The sequence below is a fragment of the Daphnia magna genome, linkage group LG3 (assembly GCF_020631705.1).
Source record: "Daphnia magna isolate NIES linkage group LG3, ASM2063170v1.1, whole genome shotgun sequence".
Classification (NCBI taxonomy): Eukaryota; Metazoa; Arthropoda; class Branchiopoda; order Diplostraca; family Daphniidae; genus Daphnia; species Daphnia magna.
Genome location: NC_059184.1, coordinates 4,921,017 through 4,947,155, shown reverse-complemented (window position 1 = coordinate 4,947,155; position 26,139 = coordinate 4,921,017). Strand labels below are relative to the sequence as shown.

Sequence of the window (26,139 nt, the reverse complement as noted above, 5' to 3'; positions counted from 1 at the left end):
TTTTCGTCCCGCTGCCTCGGATTTCCTGTTGTTTGTGCATTCGGAGGTTTTTCAAGTCTTTGTCTTCGGATGTATATATCCCTGTCGTCTTCCTTTGACTGCGCGGGCATAAAAACCAAAAGAGATTTTGACTCTTCTCCAGCATTCAGAAGTAGCTATCCGCTTTCTTCTATACGTGCAAATGATGACGGATGGTGACGTGCATGACGATCGGGAGCCAAAATGCTCACGGTAGAAAATGGTGGCTTTGCCGACTAGTCACTTGAGCAAGCCATTCACTTTGTGTCCCCTTTTTTCGAACTTTCTTCTTTTTTTTTTTGCCATGATCTTCGACTGAATTACCCACGTCTTGTTCCTTCCCTTTCTTTTGTTTTTTACATCTTTTTTTCCCCAGCAATCATAGAGCAAAATATACCGAGAGAAAAGACAAAAAAAAACAGTAACCAAGACTACAAAAAAAGTTGGCAACAAAGGCGGTACGGAAATATGCACGTTGAAAGAGGGGGGAAAGCTTTTAGCAACTGATTCCCCATATTATTTGTATTTCCTTTTTCTTTTCAACTTTGACGGATTTTTCTAGTTTTTTTACGAGGAATACGTGATGTGTTTACGTGAAGGAAAACGAAAAGAAACGTAACGATGTGAGTGTATATAGAGTCACAAGATCTGTTGCGCTTCGGTCGAATTGAAAAGAAAACAGAGTTGGACGCAACAACATGCTCTTTCCACCCACCATTTGCATTTGTTGTGTTAAACTAAACAAACGGTCGCTAACGTCACGTAAAACAAAAAATAAAATGATTGAAATCGAGTCGAAGCTTCTGGCAATATTTCGTTTCTTTCTTTCGTTCTCTTTGCAAGTTCTGTTGACAGGCTGTTGTTGCGGCAATTTGCCAGGCTGGCGGAGATAGTCCATTAAAAAAACACAGAAAGAAAAGAAAAGAAAAAAACATGTGAAGAGGGGAAATAAAAATTGAGAGGCGTTTTATGGATCTGCTATTCTATTTTCACGGACGTACAACTCTTCATCCGCCACCGACTGGTTGATGAAAGACTGAAGAGAAAAGAGAAGACGAACACAGACCGTCATGGATGTTTAATGGAGTGAGGAAATGGAACGTATAGAAAGAAGCAGCAGCATCACTTGTGTCTTATACTCACAATGTGCCGTATAAAAATCCATTTCATGTGCCAGTCGCGAGATATAACCGATCCCGGTCGTGAGAGCTTTCCACCCTTTTCCCCCTGTCGCTGTTATTGTCTTCTTATTTTTCCTCGCTTTGTTTTTTCTCGGCGGGCTTCTGTGTAAGTTCGTTCAGCTGAAATTTCAGACATAAAAAAACAAACAAAAGTAGTGGGATGAGTGCGAAGAAGACAAGAGAAATGTTCGTCAATCATTTTAAATGATGCGAACGTAGCCGAAAGCAAACACTGAATCCAAAATTACGACGCGATGATAACATCTGAGGAAATCTCACCAATAATAAAGATAACCATGATACATATTTCTTTTTCTCGTGGAGGATTGCATATTCAACAAAGCGTACGTGCGAATTCGCTCGATTTAACAATTCGCTGGATATACCTTCAGAAGAAAAGCAGACCGTCTAATTCAGGCAACATTTTATATACGCTAGATAAACCTCGCCCACCAATCAATTTGATGGATCTCTTATTGAACCCGATCGATCTATAGATTCTTCTTCTTTTTTTTTTGCTGCCAAACGCAAGAAATTGGGAAGTCTGAGGCTTGACTTACTTTGAACTTTCTTGGCTTCCTGCGCCGTGTGTTGTAGAAAGATCACTAGGTCCAGCTTTTGTGTCACTCCTGTAAGAAACAGAGCAGAGAGTTCTTCGAGATTTAAATCTCTTTGACACTTTTTGGGGGGTGGAGAGGGTAGGTGGGGATGCGTTATTTCAACTTTTTTGTTAACGTGCCTCCAGTTAAGTTTCATCCTAACATACAAGTCGGCTTTAATGAATAAACCCTCGTGAAGATGAAATTTAACAAAACATTAAGACGAAACCAAATTTAGGTGAATACGAAACTTATAATCTACGTGCTGCACATTCCATTTTGTTGTGTAGGAAATGAAAAAAAAAATGAACGAAGGAGTCAGGAGATACGGCATTAATTTCGGGAGACGCATCTGGTTGTGGAACATGTTTGAGTGCAAATGAGAACGACAAACGCTATAGACGAGCGTGTTGCACTCGGATTGCTTGATGGTTTGATTTGACGACCCTATAGTTTTTTGTTTTTTTGTTTTACAATTATGTTTATTGCAGACACGAGCCAAAATGTTCTTCGATCGGGAAAAATATGGAATTCGAAGAAGATATAGCCGTTTTCCCCAAAAAACGAAATGAAACTGACTAATACATTGTATAACGGCCCATCGGCAACTGAATGGCAAAAATGACAATATTTTTTATTACAAGTTTGGTTTTTTTTTTATTTTTATTCTCCACTCTCTTTTAGTCAAAGTGGTGTTGCTCGTTACAAACGTTTCTAGGGATTTGGTATCCGGGCGCTGTTTATCAGGGCGTCATTTTTTATTACAGCAGTGGGAATGAGGAATCGGTTGATGTTCATTGAAGTGTTTGCCATGCGAAATAAGATATTCAGATCTATTGTCTAGTTAGTAAAAAAACAAAACAAGTTCATATATGGGTGTTACATTTGATCCAAAATGAAAAAGAAGAGTCTAAACAAATTGTGGAGCTCTGCAATAAAATCATCCCTTTTATACGTTCGTTTAGATATCCGTTTATTGGTGTCTCAAATTCACGAGTTCAACATCCTGTCGGTGAGCCCCATCGTCCGATGTTGTCCTCTTGAGAGAGTTCATTTAAGTTTCATAACATATTTTTATGTCGCCATGTCCATCATAAACTGACTTTTCAAAGTATGGCGTTGACGTATTTGTTTTTATATACTGTATGTATTTTTTTTCGAGAGATGGTGAAGGAAACATCTGAAGCAGACGTTGAATTTATTTCGTCCTAGACGTTTCTTATTCAATCACCGAGAGAGGGATGAAGTCTATGCGAGTCCACTAATAAAAAAGTTTTCCCATTCTGTAAAGCCCGAGACTGTCACGACAGGCTGAGGGGCTTGTCCCAACACGCACAAAAAAATAAATAATAAATAGAAAAAAAAGAGATCTTGATGATTTCTCAGATTGTGCGCACATTCAGGAACTTTCTCATTTCCGTTATAATCAGGGCAAGTCACGCAAGACATTTGGACGATTTCAGGATCAAAGTGCGTCTCATCTATGCGACCTGTACAGTCTAGACATGCTTATAAGACTTTGCAAGTTGGCATGTCATCAATCGGACCCAAAAAATTCGTGTTAGGTGGGATTGTTGGATTACGACGCTACACTAGTCCCGAAAAGTAGAAACGCGACTAAAATGAAAACCAACTTTTTCTATTAATTTGTTTTTTTTTGCAAGTCAAAACACGCTAGATTGGCGAAATGAGCAGTCTAATATGCACGGCAGTAAAAAAGGAAGATCAGCATGCTTCCTAATATATTGTGCTATATAATAACGAACCACTAGTTGATGAAATTGAACACTAGACGCTGCACAAAAGGCTGATGTTTCTACCTGGAATTTATACCCAAGTATATAGACAGCACAATGTAAGTGCCATAAAAAGAGGACAGACGATTTCTTACGGAAAAGATTTGACAAGAAACTAATCTCTTAGAAGCTATTGTGTCCGCTTCTATGCCGCAAAGTGCAAATAAAGCTTAAACGCAGTTTAAACACTTTCATTGACAAGGATTTTTTTTTCAAAAAATCATGTCAATTGTTCGTAAAGAGGGAAAGGCGATTATTTTTTATGTTACGTGGATTTTATGGATCAAATGAAGTGCTTTTCATTTGCACGTTTTTTTAGGAATTTTTACAATCTTCTTAATAATTACCGAGTAAATTGGACAATTATTTCTTTTTACTTGGCTAGAAATAACAAAAAGGGCATTCATTTTCAAATTATGATTCTAATGTTGGCATCAAATCTCGCATGATCCCAACTTGAAAGGACAACTGGAGCTTCTACCGTATCTTAATTTTCCTTTCACACGAATACTTACCAATGAATTGCAATACTTTCGACAGAAAGAACTAAAACTCTGATTATTTCATTACCGTCCTTTTTTTTGACATTTTCTGAGCAACAAAAGGTGACCGTATACCCAAAACTGCAACCGTAAAAAAACAAACAAAACAAAAAACAAGTATTGATCAAACCAATCACAATTTTTTTTTTGACAAAAGATATTCAACATAAAAAGTCAACGGAAAATCCATTCAAAAGTTGATTGTCATTTTGCAACCAAATTGTGCATCAGCTCCACGAAAGGCTATATCGATCGGAATTTTTTTTTCTCGTACAGTTCCAAATCGAGATCGTTATGCCAACTGTGACAGCTCAACTCGCACTTCAATCCCCCAGTTGAGATGAACTTTAGAGGAGCCGCCTCGCGTGCACGCTAGGCACAACTTGCTGCTTCAATCCGTCTCACGTTTTAGATCGATATAACGCATTAGCCCAATATAGACGCCAAGAGCTTAACAAATTTCCATCATTATGGTTTACATTGCCTTCAGTTGGGACGTTGTCCTTTCATTAACCAGATAAAGCTTCTCCTCGCCCGCTAGGAAAGTGGCAAAACAATAAGTATAATAATCACAAAACCACCTATCGACGAAGATGCTATGAGGCCATTGGGGTCTCAACGGGTGGCCTCTTTTCCTCGCAAAATTATTGAAGGACTGTGCACACACAGTAGAACAAAAACTGAAGCTGAACTTGCGATTTATTTGATTGGGATAGAATAAACCTTCGTGTCAGTTAAAGTGAATTTGGAATGGGTTGATTCTACCTTTTGATTTATGGGTCACAGATAAAAAGATTTCCTTTAATCTACACCTTTGGGCACTTTGTTGCCTTCCGTTGCATTTATTTTGAACCTGTATTCTTTTTATTATCATTTCTTTTTTTTTACATCAAGTCCGCTCGTGTGTGTGTTAAGCTTCTGGCGTGCCAGCGATGCGTGCAGTCACGCGTCGTCGTAGTCATCATCGCAAAAGCTCCCGCTCGTCCATCATGGCCGTTGTCTCCTTCCATATCTTCTACCATCTTCAATAAAAATGGCTCTTTTCTTTTCCCTTTCTTTGTCGCTTTTTGTTGTATTCACATCCATCTAACAGCAAACGATCTCCAGAGAGAATGTATATACAGCAAACTGGCGAAAGTGACGTTAGTAGTTGCTATTCATTTCGTTTTATTTGTTTCGTTTTCTTTTGTTTGTTTGTTTTTGTGTCGGTGTTGGCGTCTTGCTTTTTACATTGCCGACTGTTTTGGTGTCATCATCGGCACTAAATCAGTTTCTGAGCGCGGAAATGTGAAGACCTTGCACTTCCCTATCTTGGGCGAAGGGGAATGCATCACGCTGAACGTGCAATATTGCTTTTCTTCGCGATACTAGACATTTACTTCTTCTTTCGTTTGCCGTTGAGAGGACCGATTGTCAAAGCGAATTGAAGCCATTATCGTAGATCGTTGAGAGTGTCGCTCCGAACGTCCTCTATATATAATAATAATAACAACAACAATAAAGAAAAGAAGAAGAAAAATTCAATACCAGAGATTCTCTATTTGTATCTCATTTTTTTTTTTCCATTTAAAAAAAAAAGACGAACGAAGCTGAGCGAATGAAACGAGGATCGTCCACGCATCTTGCCACATCATTCTCTTCTAGTCGTTTTATTTTTATTTTACTTTTGTGGGTTGCCTAGGGATCTGCGCCTCTTGTTCTTCTCCTGGCTTATAAACTCTTTTTTTATGTACATTGTATATGCGTTGAAGAGAGATATACCGGTGGGTTCTATTGTTGACTCGAACACGACAAAAGGGGAGGGAATCGGTCAGCCATGAAATGACCGAGCTCGCTTCCAAGGCTTAATGGTTTCCCCTACAGATTACAGAGATAGATAGATGTATACACAGTAGATGGTTTTGGAATAATGAATTGGAAAAAAAGGGGGGGGGGGATCCACCACACCCGCAGAGGAGCGGCATATCAATTCTTTTGTGTTATCAGTTTTAATGATGGCTGTCGGTGGTATGACTATTCACATTAGACGTTCAGAGGGGAGGCTATATATGCCCTATCGTCTCCATTACAGCACAGTGTTCGATATCTTTGAACACTGGTTAACAAAGAAAAGTGGGACGAAAAGCCGAAAGTTTAGCGTCTATATACTTGCATTTAGATGTTCCACGCCATTCCCGTTTTGATTAGTGCGCAAAAACATTGGCGGTGGTCGAAGGTGTCACAATATTTTAACGTATCCAACAGCATTTTCTTTCATCTTTCACGCGAGGAGGTAGAATTGACGTCGTTGAAAGCCGTACAAATGAGTTCAGGGACTATATAGAACAGCCTATTTTCAAAACTACCCCAGGAAAAGAAAGAAGTAAGACGAAGGGGAGTTTCAAGTTTGTCAAGTTTTCAACATTTGAAACGATAGATGGAGGAAGCCAGTTTGTTAGCATCACGCAGTTCGCTATACACGCCCCCAGAACAACGACGTCCTAATGCTCGTAACCGACTCAAGCGTTCGGCCTAAGTCTAATACAATCAACGTTAAAAAAAAATTAAAAACCTTTTTATATAGAGAACGGCTGTACTATGTATACTTTCCAAACCAATAATCTTGTTTACGAAAAATTAGCTTTATTTTTCTTTAATATCAAGCGATCCATGATGCACGATGGTTCCCGTCTAGAAGGCCAGATATCTTAATTTAAAAACACTGCTTTTTAGCAAAAGGAGGAAGTGGGACGAGCAGATTAAGTAAATGCACTAAAAAGCTGATGGCATTAGAGATGAGGTATCACTGTCAGCTAAAAGCGTGGGTATAAGAACCGTTTGTTTTTCTTGCGCCCAGGAAGAACAACCAAATAGAAGCCTTGGGCTGGGTAGCAAAACAAGAGCATCGTTTTGCAAAAAAATTTTTATTTCCCTTGAAAAATGAAGAACTGGCTGTAGGGCCACATCGTTCCAACGAAAAATTTACAATATCGATCCATTCTACTTTTGTTTGAATGTTTTTGTTTAGTTTCTAGCTTTGTGTGTGTGTGTGTCGTTGAGCAGCCGTTCATCTCATTATCGAACGATTCTTCGCTTCCCTGGCCACAATGACATGATTGCGTTATCAGTTCAATCAGACTCTTGTGTTATCTTGGGCTTCCTCTTTCTTTGTCTCTGAAACGACAATGATGCTCATTTGCTAGACAAGAAAAAAACAAAGCGAAGAAAAAAGAAAAAAAAACTAATCTCTAGTGAGATGCAATCAGGACCAGAATGGATCGCATCCCTGTGGGTCGATTATATTAATGCGTAGGCGGCCGTGTGGGCTCTGACAAGAATTAGATCTGAAGTTGCTATTTTACTGCGTGCCTTACAGTCACATACTTCTGTCGGGATTTGACGCTTACTGGGTCGATCAGATTGTAAAATAATCCATTTCCGCCATAATACCTTCAACGAAACTTGAGTCGTTTTTTGTTTGTTTTACCCAAAGTCCGTTTCAATTTCAAACTGTGCTTCGTTAATTCGTGTGTCGCTGCATGCGAGCGTTTTATACCCCTAAGCCCAATTTGAAGGGCACTCTTATTGCATCATAGCTATAAGTATAGCCTACCGACTGGACTCAAACCGGCTATTACAACGCTGATGTGTATACATAGCACAGACTACAAAGCAGGTGGTGATTAGATTTGGCGGGAGCTTTGAACGCTTCGCTGATCCTCGAGACTAGATTTCAACGGTTGTTTTGACTGCTTAACGTATTTGTTTTATAAACCTCTTGTCTCAACGGAAGGAGAACGATTTGCCCATTGAAAACGATGCAACCGTTTTTTGTATTGATTGAAAACGCTGGCGCGACTTTGTGCATAGCGCTGTATAGCGTAACGTCAGTGCACAAAATGTGAGCTTTATAACACCGTGATTGACGATGTTTATTTTTTCCTCGAAAAACAGTATAGACTGTTGTGTTCCGTTATGCCGTATAGCGAAGTAACTGCGCTGACTTCCGGTGGGTGGCAAATGAGTGATGGCGTTGGATTACTCGTCTGACGTGCGCATAGAGACCCGGCAGCAATGGGCTGGTTGGCTTGAGTGTTGTATATCGTTATACGGTCGTTTGACTTTTTTCGTTTTTTTTTTTTTCAGGGGGTTTTGTTTATTTTGAAATATCAGAAGCGGCACGCCTAGAGATTCTTGCTAATTACAATTTACTTCGTAATGCGAATCCAAGTCAATTTGCTGTCACAACGATGGATGGATTGCTTTGGCTCGGTTGGCTGCGGCAAAATAAATCTACGCGGCCCTACGACGCCGTCAACGCCGTCACGTCAGTCCAATCTCGACGCCATCCATCTTCTCCGCACATATCCAACGAAAGAAATCGATCGATTGCTTTTGCGTTTTGGATGCCTCCCTATACTTCGCCAAGTACCCAGTTAGAAAAAGAAAAAAACGCGCTAGGCCAGTCCTTATATACTTGATCCTCTAGCCATTAAGTGTACGCTTCCGTTCTCCTATTTCGAAATGGATAGGACAAGTTTTCTTCTATTGGACGGCAACAGGTTGCTCCTTTTTTCTCGAATATATAGGCCTATACTGAAATGAATCCTCGTTTGTTTGACCACCAGACCAAAGCCAAAAACGTTGTCGATTGGGCCCCGTAGGGCAACCCGTTCTTCTTAACTTGAGTGAACAAAACCTACGATCATCCAACTTCAGACGACGAGTCCTTTTTGTACGTGTAGGCCGTCTTAATAGCCTACATTCGTCAAATCAGCTTGGAAATGTTTGTTTATGACGACAAGACGCTCCGCTGCTTTGAATTTCTATAAAATTTAAGTAGTAAAGAGATAATTCATTTGATTCAATTGATTACTGACCATAGTTTTAGATTGATTGATTAGCTACCTACAACCCCCTCCCTGATGAGTGAAGCCTTTCATTCTGTTATTTACCTTTTTTTTACGATTTCTTTTCCGGATCTTCTTTTCTTCAACGTTTCGCTAAGTCGGATGAAGTGGGCGGCATTTCTATTCTGGGGGGGATCGTGTCACGCGAGTCACGCTCCATGTAGTTGACAGAATATCTCCTCCCTCCCATATCCCGACAAGTAAAGAAACTAGGGAAAGAATACAAGAGTTAAGGACTTAACGGAAATCGAGCGACTATGTAAATTTCAATATCTTCTTTTCATTCCCTGAACATCCGCGTTGCTATTCCTGTCGTGTTTTTTTCGCCTGAAAAAACCTCACTCATGAAAAACATGGGGAAAAAACACTGTTTTTCTTTTCCCTATTTTTACATGTGCATATAAAAATTCTATGCTGTTTACGTGTATATGCAGCAATTGCTAATTCACTGCAGCCCCAAAATATGTTAGATGGGGATGCTGCTCTCTCTCTCTCTCTCTCAGTGGGTGTCAACTTTTTTTTCCCCTTTTCCGGAACAAAACAAAAAAGGTTGGCAAAATAAAACCCGTTCCAACAGCTGGTGTATTACTCACGATGTGTAAGCCCTGGAATATTTTTTTTCCCCCCCAATGCCTGAAGACGTATACTCGTTCACGATTGAATACCATCGGATAGCCCGCCATAATGATATAGCCAAATAGAAGCAGGTCCAATGCCAATGGCGTGTTGTTCTTGTAACCCGCCTGTACTTTTGCACCGGGGTATAACGAATAGATACATACACACACGTATAAATAGCAGTTCAAATGCCGTCACACATGTTCATGCACACTCTGGCACACACCTATGCATACAAGTTGGGGATATTGTTTTGTTTTGTTTTTTGCGTGAAAGTTTGCGACCAGTAGAGATGGGAGGATTTTATCCAGTTGTACGCGCACGTACACAAGTAAAAACGAGTACAACAGGGACAAAGTTGGGTGCGGATTTGCTGCCATGACCGGTATTGTCTATATAGCCACCAAAACTTTGAGATTTTCCATTTATGGCTGTCCGTAAAACAAGGAATTTCTCGAGATTCAATATGCATATTGTCGGAAATAATAGAAAGAGCAAGCATGAAAGTGTTTTACACAACAACATCAAAAAATAAATGTTACGTAGTTAAAATAAGGAGGATTTTCTAACTGAAATCTGATGGAAAGTGAAGCAAATTAAAGTTTCAATTTGTGCGTATTGTTGCCTACGCTTGTTGCCGTCCAATCTTGTGATTCCCAATCCGATCGATCTCTTTCATTTTGACGGATTTCAACAACTGGTACTACTGGAATCATTGCGACGTGTGCGATTTAGTGGAATTCTATTTACTTATTTTTAAAAATGTAATTCAAAATCAACGAAACATGCACGTGCAAGTTAGATAGACTTTGATGGGAAAGGTTTTACCATGTAGGTTTTGAAGATTTTCTTTTCTTTTGTTTTTGGTTCAAATAAAAAAAAAAAATTGCCCATCTTTACGTTAAAGAAAAAAAAGGGAGGCTCGGATTACGGACGGTTTGAGCATCATAGAGGAAACACTGTCGACAAATAATCAGCTTATCGTTTGCCAACACTCTTCGAGAAAACTGCGCGGGATGATGTCGGCATCAGTCGCGTCTGCATAATGAAGTTCCACTGGGAAAACGACGGCAGGCAGAGCAAGTGGTGGTGCGTGGCAGTGCCTCCCGACAAACACTTTTAAGGCTTCATCTTTACTTTGACAACATGCAAAAGATGAGGATGATGATAAAGCTCTTGCTTGTGACGCTGTGTATAGCTAACACTGAGAGCTTTTGCCTTCATGCCGCTTTTCACTGTATAGACAACCTAAATATAAACATCCCATTTTTGCTTAACAAATAATCAACACAAAGGAAGGGATCCAACATTGTGTCACGTTCAACAAAGTCACGTATATTTTGTTTTGTTTAGTTTAGTTTTTTTTCAGTGTGTTCGAATTTACGAGTGCATCCGCCTGACAAAAACACATTAGCGAGATGGAACCGTTCGTAATAGCAATGATGTCGTACGATATAAAAGGAAAAAGAATTTTCGCTGTCATTGTCAGATAGTCTCGATTCTTGAGACTACGCAAAACACAAGAGGCAGAAAAACATATAGACAAGCATAGACATATTTACCGAAGCCTGTGCTGAGAGTAACACGTCCGTGTTAGGCCAAGTTTCCGTTTGTCGGTCCCAAACGGATAGCGGGTGAAGATCCATCGGGAGCAAAAAGACAAGCTCAAAGACCTTCCGAGTCACCTGCGGCTGACACGTAGAACATTCCAGATGTCTTCTTAGTCAAAAATTTGTGTTTCAACTCGTATCTTTTTATTTGATAGTCGAACTAAAAGTATAGCGAATTTAAAAAAAATGCGGATGAATGTCATTTTACGATTTTTAAAATGCATTTACATTTTCAGGAAGGTGCCTGTACAGAAGGGCAATGCGTAACGGGAAAAAAGTTCAGTTATTATATTATTTATTATTTTATTTTTTTTTGCGTTAATAGTTCAGTGTTGGGGCGTACGCAGCAGTTCGTCATAACTTGATAAGCAAGGGGCCGTCTGTTCGTTTTGCTGCCGAGGAGGGGTGGAGTAGTGAGCAGTTTTGTCGGATACTATATACAAGCGTAACATCCTTTTTGGGCCGCCATTAGGGCAACTTTCCGGTGCTCGCAACTTGCCCATTTTCGCGCAAAACGGGAAAAGAAGACGCAACACCATGAATAGACAAAAGAGTATACTGGCATATTTCGTATACTGCCTGTCAGCTTGCAGCCGTTCAAGTAGTAATCACAACGTCGTAGGGTGGATGTGAGAAAATGAGAAACCTTTGCTCCGCAGTTTTGCCGCTAACTTTCAAAAGTTGCATCTCTATCGAACAAACTCAAGTCACACAGTAGCTGGTGACTGCATTTCCCTGTAAGTTATGCATACCTCGGCCAATGCGCTCGGCAGCAAATAGAACATTTCAACGGAAAGTTTCGAATTAGAGGCGAAATTGTGGCGGCAAAAGGACGAGAAGGTGTAGAAATATTACTGCACCTTTATCTCAGGCATCCCAGAGGAGCTATCGAAGAGTTGTATGAATGCCGAAGAAAAAAACAGAGTCAGCGGGATTGATTGGTTCGCATTCGACCGAATAGAAACAAAACAAAAGCGAACGTTCGCGTTTAATCAAGTATAGTGGTCGAAGAAATAGCCATGCAGTTAAAGACGCCTGGAAGTAAAACAAAACAAAAAATAAAAATGAAAATAAAAAAGGTATATAGCCATAAAGATCTTTTCTTTTTTCCTTTTAAATTCTTTACTCCCGTTGCTTATCGATCTGCGGGAAAGTGCTTAGTGTTTCCGCACGCAGGCCAACGGTCGTGGCTTTGGCGGCCGACCGCGAGATGAACTTTTGGGAAGCTCGTCCTCTTGTTGATCGATTCCGTTTCAAAAGACGACGGAATCGAGTGGATAGGGGAGTAGAAAATGCTGCAAGTTCGATGATTACGACCTATAATTCAACACAAACACATAAGCTATGGATTTTCGTATTTATTTATTATTTTTTTGATGTGTTTGAAAAAAGAAAAACGAAACGAAGCGCGGCTGTTTCGGACTGGTAATCGTGAATTGAGCCGTTGCCGTCTATTGAATTCTTCAATATCAACAAAAAATCCTAGTCTCCAAGAAAAGCCGACTGACGTCTTTGCGGCGCATTTTATATGTGGTGTGGTTTGGACGTCTTTGTGTCTTTTTTTTTTTTTCTTTTTATCTTTTCACACTAGTAGGATGAACCTCTTGGGGTCGATGAAAGTGACTGTTTATAACACACGGCGGATCAATACAGTGGCATCGTTACCCGCCCGTCCACGGCTGTACACGTACATGGCGTTCAGAGGCTTTTGAGAGGTGTGCAGCTTTGCCTTAATCAGCCGGCCGTGACGGACGGCGAACAATATTATCTTTTGGGTTAGTCCACAGAGTGGCAAAAAGAATGACAGGGGTGAGAGGAAAATGACGTCCATTTTTTTTTTGATTTCTTGGAAAGAGAATAAAATAATAAAGAAAATGTCGTTTTTTCGAGTTGGAATCAAAAAGGAAAAGGGAAAATAAACTCAACGTCCGAAAGCGTAACAAAGTGAAAGACGTGATAAAAGGATTTGCACAGAATTGATGAGATTGTTTTGTGTGTCTTCTTTATGTATTCGATGGCGTTAAAAGGACCTGTGAACGTTCTCTTATAATAATGACCCAGGAAAGGGACGACCAATTAACAGAGAAATGCTGCCAATTTGAAGCTAACGGCAACCGTGAGGATCAGTGGGGTGGGAAGTCAGAATTCGTTAGATCTTCCACCTTTTTTTTTTTTTTTTTTTTTTAACTTTGGCTTATTTCATCGTCTTCGTTTTTTGTTTCGCATTTCTTAAAATTTCTTCGTCTCAACTTCCCGGACATTGTCACTCTAAAGGTCAACACGAATGCCAGTATCGCGACTAGTAAAATTACACGGCCATATACGTTTTCCCTTTAATGCGCTTACGACACAACCTATATACCTACCCGTTTATTTCTTTATTTATTTCTTTTATTTTTTCTCTCTCCACTAGGTTTTTTAAAAAATAATCGGACAAAGGAAATCTTTGAAGAGCAACACAGCAGTCACTGACCTTAGATAAGAAAGTCAAAATCCGATTTGAAAATCGGTTTAGAACGTCCGTTTGCGCTGACATGATTTCCCATTTCACTCCAACTATACCCTGATGTGTTACCCGTTCTTCTTTTCCAACAACTCCATCTTCTTACCTAGTCTGACATAAGCAATGTTGTCTATATTTATACGTATAGGCTACTCACTTGTTTACACATACAGTATGTACGCTAGTACGGCTGTCGTTTGTCGTGTACACTCGAACACACAAACGCAAGCGGCCGTGAAGACACGCCATGAGCCGCTTGTCTCTAAACCATTTCATCACCACTCAAGAGTTTCTTTTCTTTTGTCTTTGTTTGTTTCTGTTTCCTTTGGGGGCTTATCCTACCGGCGGGGGATGACGCAGGTCGGTGCAACGAGGTGAACCAAGTTGGGCCGGCTCCTTCCGAATGGGCTGTCGTCGAAGCGAGTTCTTCTAGCTCGGCAACAACGTACGTGGCCGACGCCGACTTTGACGTGATGCCGACGGAAGTCCGTGTAGCGGCCGGCACCACGGCCTATCTCAGCTGTCGGCCGCGCAGCTTACGGAACAAAACGGTAATTGTGTTTTGATGTACTGCTGTTATACAAACACCAGCCGAATTCGGGGCTAACGGACTCGATAGGTCCACTTGAGTTTACATTGTGTCTATGACTGCCTTTGATGGTGCATGTGTATTTTATTTCTGGCTTGTATACGAAACGCACGCTAAAATATGGGACGTGACAAGAATGAAGATTGAACGGAAAATGATGAGACAACCTACTACATCGCCGTGTCTACAACCAGCCAGTACTTCCTCCCATTTCTTTCTTGTAGCTCATTGTTCATAAGATTCGCTGCTCTCTTTCTCCATTGGGGCGGGTTACATTCATCATATATCTCTCGTTTAATATTATAACAAGAAAGAAAAGGGAACAAACCGGCAAGTCGGTAGAAGGTTTCCCAGTCGAATAAAAGAATGGGATTTTTAAAAAAAAAAGAGGAAGATGAAAACGCATGTAGGCGATATGGCAGGAACTATAGAAGGGTGGTTCGCATCCGGAAAGAAAAAGAAAAAAAGGCATTCGACTTGCGTATCTAGGTCTGCTGACGTCTATACGTTGACATTTCAGTTATCGATTGCATCTAATGAACGTTAGCCTTTATTTTTTTTTTTTCTTTTTGCTTCATCCCAGGAAAAGAACATACTAAAAAAATTATAAGAAAGAAATATCATTACAAGGAGAAAAAAAAAACAAGGGGCGTATTTCTGTTCAATACAGAAAAAAAACGTCACACAGGTAAAAAAACAAACTAAAAAAAGATAAGACCAAGTAAACATCATTACGAGGAACGCAGTAAAATAAAAGTAACACTAGGGGGCGTATTTTTCTTGTTCAAAATCAGTATTACAACACACCGTCACAGTGACCACAAAGTTTACTGGACACATTTTCAGTAGTGTTCACGTATATTTACTGACACAAACTGCTGTTTTACTATAGTAATTGCTGTTTCACTACATTGGGCATTAATGCCACTATATTCTTACTGAGGCTCACATTGTTTTTACTGATTGCCACTGTACTTCTACTTTATATATTTTTATGCATGTATTTTTCGTGATATGTCCCCTCAATTTTTGTTTTCTACCTTTTCCTAACTTTCTTCTGGTGACTTAAAGGTAAATTTTACTTCCCCCTTTAAATTTGTCATATTTTATTTGCTTTTATACAACTATTTCCACTTTGGCTTTTTTAATTTGTTATTGAACATTGACATTTTCTTTGTTATTTTGAAATATTTGGGTTAAATTAGCGATTAAAAATGAAAAGATAGAAATTATAGTTTAAAATTAATATATAATTATTAAAAGTATGATTTAATTATTAACACATACTCAAATGTCTTAAAGGTAAACATACTTTAGTTTTCAGTCAGAATTTTTCTAAGTACTTAACTGAATCCTCAATATAGTCAGGAAAATGTAGAAATAATATTATATTAAAATAGCTGAGTGGTTAAGGCGCTCTGTTGCGATAGTTAGTGATGTGCATTTCCGTGTTCAATCCCCACCGAAGACTTTTCTATATCTCCGGTTTAGTCAATGGTAGACTAGTCTACTATTATATTATATTCTAAATTCACTGAATTTCATTGTACATTTACGAGGGTTTCACTAGAAAATGACTGCTTCGGTACTGCTTGTTTTATTTTCTACAAGTTTTTTGCTTCAAGTAATTCTATAGTATTTCTATGTTATTATTGTAAAAATACTTGTTCCAAAATCCTTTACTATTACTCGAGTTTTTTTATTGTATTTCTTCAGTAATTGGCAAGTAAATTTTCACCTGGGTATCCTCTATGGATGTGCAATTTCTTCCAAGATTGTTGATTGTAGCGAAAAAAAAAAATAGGGGGAAGGAAACGCGAAGGAAGCACAGACTAAATGCAGGGTAGATATGGTACCAATAACCTATATTAGTTCCGCCTGGGCGTTGTCTCATCCGTTGCGACAATGTCGTTCTTCTTCCCCTTTGAACTTGCAAGCAGCACCAACGATTGTAAATCAGATAAAAGACGTTAACGGTGAAACAATTTTAGTTGTGCTGTTGTTATATTAGCTTAGAAATTGATAGTTAATGTTATCATTATTGAATACCCATCTACATGCCATCTGAAAACCATCACTCTAGTGGTCTGTGCAGGTGTCGTGGGTGCGCCATCGGGACCTGCACATCCTCAGCGTCGGCAGGTCCGTCTACACTAAAGACGGACGCTTCTCCGTTTACCATCAACGTCACACGGGCGAATGGACGCTGCAACTGCGATCGGTCCAACTCAAGGACTCGGGACTCTACGAGTGTCAGATCGGAACTCAACCGACTAGAAGCTACTTCGTCCACCTGCAAGTTGTCGGTAAGTTTTTAATCGATTGAAATGTTCGATTATTTGTATCGACTCTTTATCGATGATTCTGACTTTTACATTCGTCGTGGGATTAAGCGTGAAATAGATGCCATTCTTACGTTATTTTCGCTCAATACGATTCTCACATTTCCAAGAAAAAAGGGAAGCCGGAAGAAGTTTTACCAGGGAAATGGGGAAAACGGAACATTTATTCAGCAGACGCAGTAGATGTCGTTGGTTCCGAATCGAACAAGTTTGCCTTCGCGATGTTATTGCCCTATTCCTCAGGCGCATCGTACAATACTGTACTTTTACTTTGGGTCTCGGTCCCCTTTGTCTCCTGCATCCACGGACGTTGAACGATTGCAGATTTATCTGTACAAGAAAAGACTGTGAGTCTGTTCTGGGATTCATCAACGAGATGAATGGTCTTTTTCTTTCCTCTCTTTCTGTGCTGCCTCTTCCTATTTTCCCCAGGAAATCTATATTCTGAATGCGTTGCACAGACACATGGAAGCCTTAGTTTTGGGGCTTGGACTAGATCCGTTCTTCTTTTGCGTGTCTAGTCCCCCTATCCGCTTTTCGATTCCATTCGTTTTCGTTTTTTTTTTTTTTCCTATTTCGTTCCCACTCTTCCTTTTTTTTTCTCGATTATTTCTTTCTTTACTTTTGTGACGGGACTCCAGCGTTTTTTTCTTTCTTTTCTTTCATCAAACCACCCGCTGTCTACTGGACTCGTGAACTCACGGAAACGAATCACGTCCGACTGCTCCGACAGCCGGAAGAATCGAGGAACGTGATGAAGAACTTTTTTTTTCTTCTTTTCTTCCAGAAATATTTCATTCTTTGTGTTTATTTTTTATTTTTCATTCCGTGGGATGGGGTAATTGGGCGGTAGTGGTAGGGTGAAACGGAGTAGGAAGGGGCAGATGTTCAATTCCTTTGATTCCATTTTCCAAGCACGCGATGAAGGCTCATGCGTGTAAATTCTACCGTACAGTATATACGCACAGTACACACGTCACTTGTGTAAGAAGTTGTAGAGCTCCAAGTCGCCCCTGGAACACGTTCCTAGTTGTTGGAAAAGAGAGCAAGAAAATGGGCTAAAACAAAAAGATGCAAAAAGCAAAACAGAGAATTTATTCCTATACCCATTTCTTGACATCCGTCCTCTATATGATGCTTCCATTACATTTTCTCAAAAGAAAATGGATCTTTTCGAATACAAAGTAGGTCTAGGTTTCCCTGGTACTCGGCTTTTTAAAAAATACATTTCCGTATCGATTTAGATCGACATCGTCTCTCTATGCAGTACGTCTGTATCCGTCTGTTGGTGATGCTTCCGTTCCAATCCAGCATCCCCTCTCTTCTAAAAAAAAAAAAAAAATGCCATTATTTACCATCTTTTTTTCTTTTACACACATGCCGTGTGTGTTAGCAAGCCCCCTTTGTGTTGTTTCCCAGACGACTAGTGGTCGCATTGGTGCCGTATTGTTGCGCAGTTATCGGTGACATGTCTGTCACATTCGGCACATTTATAAGTAGATGGATCCATCCGGCTTGACACTTACTTCGGCACTTTCCCATTCCTTTCCGTCTGTAACGCCGTAGCGTAAAAGAACTAACAAAGCGAACTGCTATTCATTCCAACTGGCTTGTTCGTGACAACCGAAATTTAGCATAGTCCGTTTGCGAATCCTGGATTTGCAAGGGAACGAGTGCGCAAGGCAGAAAGGAAGTAATCGTCTAGAATAATCCCATCTGGATTCATTACTATCCTTTAAGCTGCAGCGCTGAAGAAAGAGACTGGGGTTGGCGAAAGGAAAAAGGGAAAATTCAATTATCTCGTCCAGTCGGTGTCAATTTCGATGATCGTTCATCATGCATCAGAGCGGTGGTCAGTGATATTGCCAACCCCGGTGAAACGGATACCCTCCCCACGCTTCCTATTCTTCCCCGTTATCGTATACCGTGCTGGTTGCCAATTATGAATATTGGACGGGATCTAAGAGGAGAATTTAAAAAAAAAAAACATGTTCATATACCAATTCATTTTTGTGAAGTCTTAAAAGAAAGAGTTTCAAACCTTACGTTTTGCTAACATAATCAATATGTTTCTTATTTCTCGTCGGTTGTTTTTCGCATGAATAATTTGGCTGTGAGTGCAAGTCGCTATGCAAATTGTTTATTCTCTAGAAAAAGAAAAGAAATGCCGAATTACTACTAGCTTTTAGCAGCAAAGGGTGGGGCGAATGGGTTCAACAACTTGAAAAGTCTCTGCACGTGTCGACGAAAAAATCGAATTGCGGACGGAGGGCAGTATAATCCTTTTGGAGTTAGGAAACCACCGGGCTAACCCGATTCCCGCCGGGAGAGTTGCACCCGTCGGCTTTGAATTGATGTCCGCTTGTCAAGCGTTTTCTTTCAAGGCGATCGACTTGCCCATCGTCTGACTATTGCGCGTCCGCCAGGGGTTCGGACTAGACATCGATGAGTAAAAACACAATCAAATCAAGGTTTTTCTACAAAACTTAAAACCTCCCCAAAAAATCGATCACGCGATCTGGTTGGTTCGTTTCTCTACACCGAGGAATACGATCTGATTTACCGTTGGTTCCTAAAGTTCATGTGACGTTCCGTATATGTAAATGGAAGATGTTGTGGAAAAGGATAGTGGGCGGGAAAAGGTTAACATCTCGTGAATAAAATACCATTCCAATTTTCAAAACGTCCGTTTCGCTATACTGAATTGGCTTAAATCAGTTTGCCAATTTTCGATGGCCAAACTTGTATAAGACTTCGTAATCAGCCTGGCTATACTTTGATATTTATCGGTATTTTTGGGTAAATACATTTTTCGCTGCGCTTAAATTTCCACATCGTTCTCGAGTTACACTTAAACGTCCTGTCTCATCCTTTGCGTGTGAGCCATTTTTTTTTGCGTGTGTCCGTCTGTCTGCGTTTCTTTCTTTGTAAAGGAACGTTTAATCTGCGAGGGAAAGAAATTCGCATCAACAAAAGGAACCCGAGTTCGAGTCCGTCATTGGCAAAAAAAAAACTCCCGTTTTTTTCCAAGGAAAATGGGCGAAAATTATAGGTCTCTGCATATGCACGACCAAACTAGATGAAGATCGTGTTGCAATACTTTCATTCCCCCATGTGGCCAACCGTTGCGCCAAACGTGTCAAGAAAAATTCTTTTTCATTCTCGCTTTTTTTTTTTTATGCTAGAGAATACTCGTTTTGCTGATTGAAAACTAAATAAATAAAAGTCTTTAAAATGTTTGTTTTTTTTAGTGTGCGAATGGAGTCCTTTTCTTATTTCCAGCCGCGTGTTGCGTTGCCTATTCAAAAGTCCCGTCGAGTTTGATGTCGTCTCGCGTTTGATGAGGGCCTTTATTGAACCACTAGCAAAAACGAATAGGAAAGAAGAGGAGAAAAGTGTACCCACAAGCGATGCGTTTGGGTTATAGGTGAAAATGACGACGCCAAAACGGAAGGCGAACATCCGACAGCGACGTAGTCTGAATGCGTCAATTCAAAGCATTTTATTCTATCTCTCTCTCACTCGTGTTGGCAGCTTTCAACTGAAAAGAATATGACACAAGGGCTGATGACATTAGCGCTCGACGTTCATCTTCACAGAATGAATGGCGACAGCAGCAGCTCGACCTATCGGGCTGCTGTCAACAACCGCGTCTTGATTCAATGAAGTTATGCACAGGGCGCGTCTAATGCAGTTGCCGTTGACAGCCAAATGGCAAACTCTTGGCGCGCAGTTCGAAAGGGTAGTTACTTCAAATGTCATCCAAACTCGTTGTCTCGCTCGCCAGCTGCCTCGTAAATCAAGGCGAAAAGTATTGATCAATATTTCCCGACTGGCTGTCCGAGAATCGACCGTGCGTGGTGGTGGTTGGCTTGTTCAAAATAAAGAAATGTCCGCCAAGCTTTGTGGCGTTCGGGTCGAATCAAAGTCAAACCTTATTAATCCCGGAACACGTGCGATCGGAGAAATCAACTACGCACGTAAACTCTTCCGCATTTCTGGCAGCGATTGGCAATTGACGCCAAAGAGAACCCCATTCGAAAGGTGTATTTTTTGGTTTTATATTGAATAAAATTTGATTTCGACTAACTCCAACAGTTATCTACTATTCCATTACAGATTTAAGTATAAGAGTCTTTGTTTTTTAAGACATACGGCTTCGGTTTTACATTATTTATTTATTCTTTTTTTTTATTATTTCTGCGTGCTAGATACGGGACGTGCGGCTTTTGTTTTATCCTTCCTCTTTTTCTAGGATATTGCTACGTTTTAATCCGAAATAAGTTTTACGAGACGTTGTTTTCGTGCTTGGTTTTTTGACGTAATTCTGGATTTCTGTCGGCATTGTCGTGGTTTACCAAACGAAAATTGTTATGTCGAAGCAATGTCCTTACGAGAAAAAGAGAATTCGACATTCTCGGTTGTGGATTTAATGATTTTTTATCGTGTACGATTCGCAGAACCTACAACCTCAATCTTTGGTGGACCGGACATGCACGTTCACGAAGGGAGCCCTGTGAATCTTTCCTGCCTCGTGTCGCAAGCCGTTGGCCAACCGGAATTCTTCTTTTGGTACCACAACGGACAGGTAAAAACACATTTTGTTTGTTTCAAACTCCAGTTTGATGCGCATGAAGCTTTCTTCAACACATTCTTCTTTATATATTTATCGGTTTTGTAATCCACTTCCATTTCCGCTATCGCCGTTCAAATTTGTATTCATTTTATTATACTTTGCTTTTTCGTTCTGCAGCCTTTTTGTTTCTTTTTTAAGCCCTACCCCCGTGTCCTCATTCCTTTTGTTTGACTCTGTCGGGGAATCACGTTGCAAGGTTCGCTTTCCTGCCTCGTTCTGTTTGCGTTTTTAATGAAGCCACCTGGCTCTATCGATCGGCCAATCTCTTGCCGTCGTGTGTTCTTCAAGAAAACGTGCCAAACCAGGACTGCTCCCCTTCATCCCAATTTTTCGGGTTATCCGTAGACACGCTGTGGCCCTTCCGATTTCAAAATACAGTCGGGATGGCAATCCATTTGTGTCGGCTGTGACTCATCAAGTCATTTCTTTAGATCCACTTTGCCACATTTCACATTCGCTGTATACAATGTGGCATTTCCCCCAACCCCCTTTTGTTTCTTAATAGTTTGATATTTTGTTGGACTATTACGGTCTCATGAGTATCCTGCCCACCCCATTTTCCATCCGAGTCGACTGTTTTGGCCCCCCCACTGATTGTGTTTTTGCACTTGCTAATTGACTCGGGAGAGGCAAATGAATAAAGTGAACAAAAGCAAGGAGGAAAGAGAGACTGCGACATGTAGTGGGGAAACGGCCATGATGAATGATCCGACTCACTTTCCTGCTTTGCTCATAATTCTTTTTTTTTTCTTTCCCCTCTCCATCTTTCTCTTCCACAAGAGTTTAATTACTCCCAAAGATGCAATGGAGGGTGATGGGGAGAAAAACGGGACGGTTAGAAGGGAGAAGGGAGATGTCACGGGAGGTGATGTATCGTTCCAAAGTGGACTGGAAAACATAGGAAGGGGGCGGAACAAAAGAAGAGAAAAAAGAAAAACAAAAAGAAAATTCAAAACAACCTGAGTCGGGACACGCGCCACTTTTGTTGCAACCAACTTGTTTTCCTGGACGGAGAGGATCGAATAGGTCATGAACATCCAGTTCAGTTTTTCAGAACATCTCAACAACAAAAGCAAAAAAAAAAGAGGTGTAAAGTCTTAAAATAGATGCCGGTGAAACTGAAATTTCCGAACCAATGATAAGATTTTTTACCTTGTTCATTTGCTGTATCTATCTCTGTGTTTAAGGATTGGGCAAGTCTAAAGATGTTGCCCTCTCTTTGGGTGGGTCAATTCCTTTTTGTACCCCTTTCCCCCAGTTTTGTGGTTTGGCCTTGGGCTAAAGTTCATTTGCTATACCTCTGTGTTTAAGGATTGGACAGGTCTAAACATGTTGCCCCCTCTTTGGGTCATTTTGCACCCCATTCCCCCAGTTTTGTTTAAAATTTGGCATTGGGCTAAATTGGCCGAGTGCATCACAGTTGTTCGTCCACCCCCACGAGAGACAGGTCTCACTTACAATAGACAACACAGAAAATTTCATCAGACTTTTTTTTTTTGGTCAATCAATGTCCTGAATGTTCTCGACAGGATTGACGATGACGGAGAGTTTATCACGTCCTAAAGTTGTGGAAAGATGCCATCCGCCCGCACGTTTATTTTAGAGATTGCGGGGGTTTGTTAATATATTTCTTATTTATTCTACGCTGCTTTTCTTTAGAAAATATAGGGAAGCGGAAATGGCGCAAAGGAGGAAAAGGATCGTTGGCTATTTGATTAAAGAAATCATTAAAAGAAAAAGCAAAGTTGGCTGGCTCTCGCGTTTCAATCGTTAGTTGTTACCTGTTCTCTATTCTTTTTTTTTTCGATTACAACTATATACACGTTGTATAAAGTTGTATCGCACCCTGAATTGTATTACATTTACCGTAATGTTCGCTGTCTTTTCGATTCCGTTAAATTAAGCCCATTAACGCTGCACAAGTTGCGATAACGACTCGAATAGTAAAGTTCCTCCGTTTTTGCTCGCGAATTTTTTCGTCTCTTTTTCTTTCAGTTTACGTAACGTCGCACGTTCAATAAAAAAAGATATGAAGGATAAACTTTGTTTCATGTCCGATTTGTGTGTCTATGTGACGGCCTCGTTGTTGATCGAACAATCGAGCGGAAGAACATGGATGGAATCTATAGATTCCATCAGAGATGCGACAGCCACGTACGCCCGTCATCAATCGATATCGAACTATCCCAAAATCGTAGTCGAGCGAAAAGGAGGCAGATTATAACAGTAGTAGCAATACACAACGCAGAAAAAAAGGGGCATCCTGTAATTATTGGGAAATCATTGAAGACGTATAAGGGGGAAAAGGACTACAAAGAATGAAAAGACTTTGTCAATTTGCCATCACGATTCGCATCGATTGTACAGAATCGAATAGAAATTCCTGCTAATTGAAATGTTTTTTTTTGCCTTCATACAGTCCCATTGTACGTAGTGGACAATAGCGAATGACTAAAATACTGTATGCCCTTTTATAATGTTTATATTGTTGAATCATTTCGCCGAACAGGTAATGGAATTTGGAGGCGACCGGATCGAAAAGCGACAGTACTTTGCCGATACGGATGTAACTGTCAGTTCGCTGCTCATCAAAGCCGCCCACGTCAGCGATTCGGGCAATTATACATGTCAACCAGCCCATTGCCCACCAGTCTCCGCGAAAGTTTACATTCTCAAAGGTTAGTTTGGTCTGTGAGCTTAAACAACTAATGCCTTCGTTGTCGTTCCAACCGAAATTCTTATTTTTCCTGTTTCGTTGTTTTCCGTCCTGACCCTACAGTATAATCGATTTGTTTTCATTAAATATTCGATTCCCACATATAGGGAAAACTTATGAACTTGTGCATTTTACATAGCGCTTAAATACTTCTTTAAATAATAAAGATGACTTCATATTGATTGCTCTTGTAACATTGGCTGTAACTTATGCCTACACGTGAATTGATTGTTCGCTTGTATAATGTTGAGCATTGTTCGGTTCAGTATACCATTTTTTTTTTGATTTATAAACATTATTAGACATGCATGAGCATTTAAAAATCACAAACATTTGGGTTAGAAAATGTTCTAATGACTTGTTTCCCTTCTCTGTTCTGTTTGTCTTTAGGTGAACAACCGGCCGCTATGCAGCGAAGCGGCAGCTCGTTGATGATGAACGCTGCTGGATATTGGTGGAGACTCTCAGTTGTCGCCCTCGCTATGTGTTATTCGTCGTACTCTATGGGTTTGCTGTCTTTGCCGATGTCGCTATTTGTAATTGTTTCATTGACGAGTGTACCCAATTTTGGATAACCACCACCAAATCCAACAACTCCTTTACCGCCCCCTTTCCCCCTTTTCCCTCCTTAAAAAAAAATTACAAAAATAAAATAAAAAAAAAGTTAAAATGTGAACATAATATATTACAATATACTGTCATTTAACCTAAAAATTGTGTGTTTTTATTTATGTCTACAACTGTAATCCCCCAACACTCTTCGCTTCTGGGTGCGGCTCTGGCCTTGCATAATTTATCAAGATTTTTACAACGTATATAATGAGGAAACATGCGTCACGACTTACGTCAGCTAGTTGACAACCTACTTAATCAGATCAGGTCACAGGTGACAAAACGATTGGTTGGAACACGCGTCAATTCAACATAAGCTTTTTCACAAGAGCAGGGAGAGTGTGGGCACAGGTAGATACAATCCAAGTTTTGCGCAAAAGTCAAGCGGCACTCTAAGTTGTACCACAAATAAGTTTTATACCAGATCCGTATCGTTATACCTGGCTGGAATTGGAACGATACTTCGAACAAACTAGAGCACCAAATGTTTTGTGGGACACCGATCGTGAGTGACAGGTAGAATGATGATGTCAACGTATTATAATAGATGTACGTATACAGAATGCGAAATGGTGAAATATAGTTACTTCCTCAGTTACTATAAGACGATATTGACGAGTTTATACCCTGGATACGTATAGTGACATTCACGAATAATGGGATTTCGTCGTCAACGTTGAAACTGAATGCAACCGAAGGCAACGCGAAATACGAATAGGCTCTATTCACCTAGTAAGGGAACAATGCCAGATGTCTTTCCATCTGTCCGAATTCGCTTGGTATAGACGTTGGTGATTTAGTAACAGAGGGAGGATGAAAATATGTTGATGATTTATTCATAGAATATTTTGGTGTCTACCTGTCGCTTCATTCTTAACTGTCATTTTGACTATTCGATTGCAAGATGATGCCATCAGAGGCATTTTTTTTTTACAACAGAAATTTTGTCATCCTATCGTTAATAATTCACTGCGTAAGAAATTCAAAAATGGGGCTAGACTGGATTTGGCCTTGGATTCCCTCTTTACTGAAATGACTATACATAATAAAACAATTAAGAGCGAAGCTATAGGTTTCTATTTGATATCAATTTTAATTAGGACGACGAAACGAAGCCAGTTCCTTTTCTATTATAGTCGATCAAGTATGCGGTGGTGTAAACGTTGTTGCATCAGTATTTACTCCAGTAATTAATAAAATATAGATCAATTAAAAACGGTTTGTAAAAAAAAAAATTTTTCCTTTTGTTTGTTAAGGACTGCAGCGGACTCTTCAGTACAATCCATCACTGTGAACTTACCACTCTAAGGCAACCTTTCAAGGGGCGTAAAAAATATCTTTTGTCGTCCATTAAGAACAGGTGAAAGAGCGGCCTTGCTATAGAACGTGCCTTTGACTTCTTTAACAACATCTCCCCGCCTTTCCTGGTAGAAGCCAATGTGTTTTCAAAACCAAGTAGCAAACATTAGCGCCATTTATCCACGGACT

General features: G+C 40.1%; 1 protein-coding gene and 1 long non-coding RNA gene across 3 annotated transcripts in view; one reads left to right on the top strand and one right to left on the bottom strand.

Moving 5' to 3' along the window:
- LOC116935779 (zwei Ig domain protein zig-8) overlaps positions 1 to 24,753 on the top strand; it is a 28,896-nt gene extending 4,143 nt beyond the window's left edge. Inside the window, exons 2-6 of one of the 2 annotated variants that reach the window (XM_032943027.2) lie at positions 14,117 to 14,307; positions 16,441 to 16,651; positions 21,148 to 21,275; positions 23,833 to 24,001; positions 24,430 to 24,753. In XM_032943027.2, the coding sequence (XP_032798918.2) occupies positions 14,117 to 14,307; positions 16,441 to 16,651; positions 21,148 to 21,275; positions 23,833 to 24,001; positions 24,430 to 24,614 (884 nt within the window). In that variant the 3' untranslated portion in view covers positions 24,615 to 24,753. Of the gene's footprint in view, positions 1 to 14,116; positions 14,308 to 16,428; positions 16,652 to 21,147; positions 21,276 to 23,832; positions 24,002 to 24,429 lie in introns of both variants that reach the window. The other variant, XM_032943026.2, reaches the window with a different exon arrangement.
- LOC116935780 lies at positions 17,475 to 19,713 on the bottom strand. Its single transcript, XR_006644002.1, has 3 exons — positions 18,734 to 19,713; positions 17,794 to 18,647; positions 17,475 to 17,713 (listed from the first exon to the last, which is right to left on the bottom strand). It is a non-coding gene; the product is annotated as an uncharacterized LOC116935780 (long non-coding RNA).
- Positions 24,754 to 26,139: the final 1,386 nt, after the last annotated feature.